This window comes from Andrographis paniculata, unplaced genomic scaffold (assembly GCF_009805555.1).
Source record: "Andrographis paniculata isolate CXL003 unplaced genomic scaffold, ASM980555v1 Contig35END, whole genome shotgun sequence".
Lineage (NCBI taxonomy): Eukaryota > Viridiplantae > Streptophyta > Magnoliopsida > Lamiales > Acanthaceae > Andrographis > Andrographis paniculata.
This window is the reverse complement of record NW_026137568.1, coordinates 2,968,533-2,975,303: the sequence shown is the minus strand read 5'-3', so window position 1 is coordinate 2,975,303 and position 6,771 is coordinate 2,968,533. Positions and strand designations below refer to the sequence as shown.

The window sequence follows — 6,771 nt, the reverse complement described above, 5'->3', positions numbered from 1 at the left end:
AATTTATGAAAGGTTAAATTGCACCAATAATTTTAGGGATTTAAAAATTAAAATTCTAAAATTTATTCGCGCATTTAAGTCAAATACCGTTACATAAAACCACGAGAAAATTTTATCGTAGTCTTAGAAATATAGGAAATTTGGAACAATTTCATGAAACCACATGTGAATTTAGTACAATTTAGCCTTTATGAAAAATAAGTATGTTTTATTCTTAAAAGACAACACCTTAAATACATTTTTTGATTAGAAAGATAAAATAAAATTCAAAATACTCTAAAAACATAATCGTTAAACAAGCACGCCCTACAAGATGTAATAGTCGTTCAAACGTTCAGAACAATCAATCTTATAAAACACAGCAAACATGCCCTGACCTGACCTAACGAAAACTTGAGTAAATTGCAACAATCAATTCTACTATTCAAATTAAATCAAATCAGTTGTTTTTCAATATAATGGTAACAAATCAGTAGAGAGGAATCAAATTTAGAATCAGTATTATTTTGTTGGTTGAAACAAAGTAGAACTACTTCATAAATTAAATTAAAATAAATGACAAAAGAAATCAATTTTTCTAAAGATCACAGTGAAAGCAATAGAAAACTACCTAATCAATTAAAAATATTTTTATATTTGTATAATTTTTTTTTCCAAATGTTCTTCTATTAGTATTATAAAATATTAATGGAATTATTTTTGCAATTTTTACTATGTTTTGATATAATAATTAATATTCAAAAAATCAATACGCAAAAAATAAACGGAACCCTTAGAGGCGGATGGAGGTAGTATAATCTAATCTTCATGTCTAAATAGGACAAACCAAACCAGAATCCATTCAGGCAACAAATCAAATTCACACTTTGACCAGAAAACATACAAACACAAAACACAGATACTGGACCATCCACAGCCGCAGTCATGAAATGACAGAAGGGATGACGAGACAGTGAGATTTATGCCATCAAATAAGTTGATTTGACAAAGTGCAGAACATGTTTCAAACAAGTTAGGCATGCGGTACTCGACATTCATAATCATACATATACGTATTTTTAGGTAGAGGGATCAATGTTTCGATTTTTACCTTGAAAATGGACAGCGTTGCTTGATGGACAAAGATTTGTTATGCATCCATTCCCTATTTCCCTCGGAAACGTTATCTTCTCTTCTCTCTCAAGTAACATTTCAACACAGAAAAGTTGAAGATTAGTATATCTATGCATGCATCTTCTACCTGGGAAGTAGGTCTCAGATATAACTGTGAGCAAGTTCAATGGCGAGCAGCCAGCTCGAGAAGCTCCTTGAATTCAGAAGAATCCGAAGGAATATATGGCTTCACTTTCAGCTTTCCGTTGTCTTTTTCAGGAGAGATGTACTTCACTCCTATCAGCTTCAAGCCTAAAACAGAAAGGAAAAGTAATCACTTTGTTCACCTAGTGTTTTTTGGATGAATTTATTTTTTATGTTAGATATGAGGAATTGTGTCGATAATATAAACAATAAAATTTTGTGTTGAAAAATTGATTTTTGTAAGCGAATGATATATATATATATATGTATATTGTATTTTTTTAAAATAATATTTATAGGGAATTGTGTTGATGAAAAATGCAATATGAACAAAGTGAATGATGATTTAAGATAATGTGGCCTGATTAACTACGTGGGTCATGAACTGAAGTTCAAGGTTGAGGCAACATAAAGGAACACTTCAATATGTTAGTAGAATCCCTCAATCCCAAATGTTATTTATAGCAAAAGGCAACAAGCAGGATTCGTCATTTCGTTTATAGTGTAGTTTATTCAATCAACAAGTTTCTTATTTTCTGCTAACTCAACTACCAGACACACTGAACCGACTAATAATACTAAATAGGGGAAGACAAAAACAAGTAAAAGTGAATGCATCATATCAAAAGAATAACAATCTTCCCACTGCACTAAAGGCCTAAGAATCATCATCAGACATCCAAAGCATTGAAAAGCAGTGTAATAATACTCACTGTCATTTACTCGTCCATATAAGAACCTCTCGCCTTTCCAGTATTCCAGAGGTCTCATCCTAATTCTTTTGCTCCTTCTTACCCCAGATTCAAAGCATGTTCCAGCTTCTGCATTGTCAGTGCACGTAGACAATAAGCCGAGCAAGTTATAATGATAATGCATTTTCTTCTCAGATAAATTTATAAACACCTGCAAGGCTTTTCCTCATGGGATGTGCATTTCGGATGCGTTTTTCCCCTGCTACCTTTCCCCCTTTTGGTGGCTTTGATTTGCGAACCTAAGAAAAATGATAGAAACCTTCAATTCTTGCATGATATACCAAATTTCGTTAAAATGAGAACATAAATACTCTATTAATCCACCCCAGCAGGTTGAATCACTTATACGGGCACATATAAAATATTTATCAATACATAATCACATTGGTATTGGAAGATTGACAATTTCAGAAAAATTAAAACACACAGCAAGCAGGACAGTGTAAGATCCGGTTTAATCACTTAAGAGATATACAAATTTCTTTTCTTGCTGAGACAAATGGCAGTTATTAATCACTAGTGCACCAACTGCCAAATAGTCCATCTGAATTAAATTAATCTAGACAATCCAGCAAGAGAAAGCTTGTCATGATAACTGGTATGGAAGAGGAAGTAGGAAAAAACCAGCAAGGAGAACAAACAATCAAAATCGCAAAATGAAAATATTTGTTGAAGACTGAAACTTATAGAGTGTCATAAGAACCCCAAAAAATTCCAAAGTTTAGGAGCATTGACATCAGAATAACAAATTCTAGGCATCAAACCACATTTGGGAGTTAATTCATACTGACATCAATAAGCAATATTTAATTAAAACAAGCAATAACCTCTGGCTGTTGTTCCCTGTTGGTTTGCTTTCTGCTTGACATATGATCTCTTCCGACATTTTCAGGTGCAGAAGGAACTGAGTTGCCTGCGACAAGGAAGAAAATGATGCATATAGAACATCTTAGTTATTAAAATAATAGTTAACTATATGCTATCCGGTAAACTAGTGGATAGTCATTCTCTTCATATCTTGCTAAAGAGCGTGCCTAACCATCTCATGCATGCCCGTGTCATGAAGCTACAAGTGTGCTAAAATAAACACCAAGAAGATGGTAACATAATTGTCATCCAACAAGATGCTTAACCATCAGTTGAAAAATATTCTTACCCTGATCAATATTCATAGCTTCCTCAACCTCGTCAGATTCCAACTCATTAAGCCTACACTCAACATTTTTGGTTTTTATGCCAGCACTCCCATCCATAACCTGCTCAGGAGGAGTATTTTCTTTCCCTACATCATTATGTGCATTCTTTTTAGAAACTAATGGTTCTCTATTCTCAGCCTCAACATATGACTCCAATTCATTGGACGAGCCCAAATCATTTGTTGGTTTAGCCTGACCAAGTGACGTATTCTTGGGTTGGACAGGAAAATCATTTCGGCATTCAGAAAGATCAAGATTAACAGGGGAAAATGAATCTCTCAGAGGATAGGAAACTACTGGTTCTCTATTCTCAGCCTCAACATTTGACTCCAATTCAGGTTCTCTAGTCTCAGCCTCAACATAGGACTCCAATTCAGGTTCTCTAGTCTCAGCCTCAACATAGGACTCCAATTCAGGTTCTCTACTCTGAGCCTCAACATATGACTCCAAATCAGGTTCTCTATTCTCGGCCTCAACATATGATTCCAATTCATTGGACGAGCCCAAATCTTTTGTTGGTTTAGCATTATCAAGTGGCTTATTCTTGGGTTGAAGAAGAGAAACATTTCGGCAATCGGAAACATCAAGATTAGCAGGGGAAAATGGATCCCTCAGGGGATAGGGTTGCAAAATTCTCTTTTGCAGTGAAGATATTGAAGCAAATGGACTTCTTGGAGGAGTCGGTGAAGCAAGATTTAGTGGATTAGCAACTTGATCATGACTCATAGATTTCTGGCTCAATATATTCAAGTTGCTAATAACTGGCGTACTCTTCTGCTGCTTTTGCGAACTTTCTGTCGCAGTGGGTGTACTAGTATTTCCAAGATAACGCTCTGCCACAGTAAATGTATTAGTTCTTCTAGCACTAGGCAGCTCAGTTGTGCATAGGTTCTCCAGATCAAGAGGCCTGATCTTCAAGCGATCCTGCAATAAATTCAGAGCCCCGTCCCCTTCTAGATTCTCATTATTACATGACAAAAGTTCTTCCAAGATACTATTGACTTCATTCTCTGCCTTCTTCATAGATGCTGCAAGATCAGAGTGCACAGAATACTAAGTGAGATTATAAGATTTTCACTTAAAGAACATTCAGGATTTAATATTCTATTAACAGGAATGGTGCCATAAATTTAATTCCTTTGGATTGTACATATACAATGCATCTACGCACCAGCTAGTTCAACTTCCTCTATGTCAAAATCGGGAATAGGTTTTGGATGAATCAACTTTTCTTGCAAATCATCTTGGGGAGAAGCAGCAACATCCCGACCCACCATTTCTGGAGATGACATTAATATATCATTTTCAGAAGGCTCTGACGAGTATCGGTGCTTGTAGTTATATGACTTCCTGCAATAAGAACAGGTGTGGTTCATGAAACACAACCAAAGAAAATTATAAAATATGTCTAAATGAATCACAAAGCAATCATATGGCTAACAAAACACTTAATATACCCAAGAATTCCTTCTCGACGACGACGTCCACTATTTGATGGTTTGTAATTTTTTACATTGTCCACATTGCCTCCCAGCCGTTTTTCAATTTCTTTCTTGGCATCTGAAATAATGAAGATGAATAAGGTACTAACTCAAAAGAAAACAGACTACTATAGACGCCAATGTGTCAGGACTCAATATTTACTTTCCATCCTTTCATATGCATTGAAAAATTCATCCGGATCTTGAAGCTTATCAAGATCCACAGTTGGTTCCAAGCTCACAGAAGGATGACTGCAATGAAAGCAAAGGAGCAGTTATGATCTAGACAAAATTATATTCAGAGCATATAATACGAACAAAAAGGTTAATTAGTTAAGGTTTCTGTCCTCACCTTAAGCTGGTCCTCAGAGAGAATGGAGCCCTCTTACGAGCTCGACCAAGACCAGGTCGTCGTTCTTGAGGCCTGTCCTTATCTTTTGCAGTAATGGCATCAGATTTGCCCACATTCTCAGTAAACGTAGCAAGATAAGATTCCAGAAGCTCTGCTCCACCATCGACAATTCTCTTTGCCTCATTCATGAGCTTTTCAGGACTCCTGAACTCCTGAAAAGGTAATGCATAATTTATATAAAAATCTCACTTCATATCAAGTTTGCATAATTCAGAAAACCACTTAGAGCCATCACCACCCAGGTAAAAGACAACAACACATCATATACATCCCACATTGATTTTTCTGCTCATTTGCAATCAAGCCTGCACTAATTTCCACGAAACACTCAGCATATACAAAGAGTAATGCTTTTCTTCAAAAACACTTACAAATATAGCACAAATATGGCTGCACTGAGAATCATGCATATCATTTGAATTGGTATCATTCAAAACTTAGTTTAACACTTTCAGCCACAGCCGCCGCCCTACATAGCTAATTCATTCTGTAAGAACTCGAATCCCTAAATTAGAGACAAAGGAAGAACGTAAATTCGAAATCCAGCTAAAATATTACCAAGCAACGTGAACAACCTTTCAATTACGCAACAAAAATAAACAAATCTCGCTTTCTCAAACTCAGTTGCACCAGTACACACTTCGAGATGTAAAAACGAACAAGATTTTAAAATAAAATAAAACAGGCGAGGCGAGGCGAGTATACCAAAGATTTCATGAAAGTGTGGATAGATTCTAGGTCTTTTGCATCGGCGGGCACCGGAACATCCGCTGGTGGCCTAATGGTGCGGGGAAACAGCATTGGGCCATAAATCCCGCCGAGTGGGTCAACGAAACCCTCCCTCGCCATCTTAAGCTTCTTCTTCACCGCAGTCGAGAGCTTAGTTTTTCAAATGCATTTGCACCTCGACGGGCGGGAATTAGACTTGCCCATTCGGTTCCGAACCGTCGATTCGAACAGCCGGTTCGCCGGTTTATGCGGTTACAGTTCGAACCGAAACCGGATGCAAACCGAACCGAAACCGTAGTTCCGAACTACGGTTGTTTCGGTTTATAGTTTCTCCAAACCGTGAATTAAACCGACGGTTCGGCCCTAATTGTTTTTCTTTTGTTTTTTTAATCTGGCAGTCCGTCGCGCAAGACCGGAGCAGGCAGCAGAAGAAGAAGAGGTGAAGAACAAGAATCGGCGAAAGAAGAAGAAGAATCGGGGAAGAAAGGTAGGAATCGGTGAAGAAAAGAAGAAAGAGGAAGAACCTGGTGGCTGCCTTGGGCCTTGGCTAGTGCGGCTGCGGCTGCTGTGGTGTGGATGAGGAAAATGATATAGGTCTTAGCCATTAAGATTTTGGCCAAATTTGTATATTTTAAAATTATAATAATATGTTTAATTTAAATTTTTTATATATTATCAATTTTTTTATTAAATAAAAAATTATTAATAATATTAAAAAAATCGACATTTGAATTAAAATCTCTACCTCTATTTTTATCTTTAAATTCAGTTTATATCCACCTTTTCTCCAGTTTATATCCACGTTTTCTCCCCACATTTTAATAATTATTAACATTAACTCTCCACCCCCAATATCAATTACTATATTATCTTTTATCTCTCTACAATCTAATTTATCATTCTAG

The 6,771-nt window shown here is 36.3% G+C and overlaps 1 protein-coding gene across 1 annotated transcript; it reads right to left on the bottom strand.

Annotated features, from left to right (window-relative positions):
* Positions 1–784: 784 nt before the first annotated feature.
* LOC127249368 (centromere protein C) lies at positions 785–6,438 on the bottom strand. Its single transcript, XM_051272127.1, has 10 exons — positions 5,843–6,438; positions 5,078–5,289; positions 4,889–4,977; positions 4,702–4,804; positions 4,416–4,594; positions 3,205–4,272; positions 2,876–2,961; positions 2,200–2,287; positions 2,010–2,117; positions 785–1,404 (listed from the first exon to the last, which is right to left on the bottom strand). The coding sequence occupies exons 1-10, from the start codon at positions 5,984–5,986 to the stop codon at positions 1,277–1,279; spliced, it is 2,205 nt and encodes a 734-aa protein (XP_051128084.1). The 5' UTR covers positions 5,987–6,438; the 3' UTR covers positions 785–1,276.
* Between the last annotated feature and the right edge of the window lie 333 nt (positions 6,439–6,771).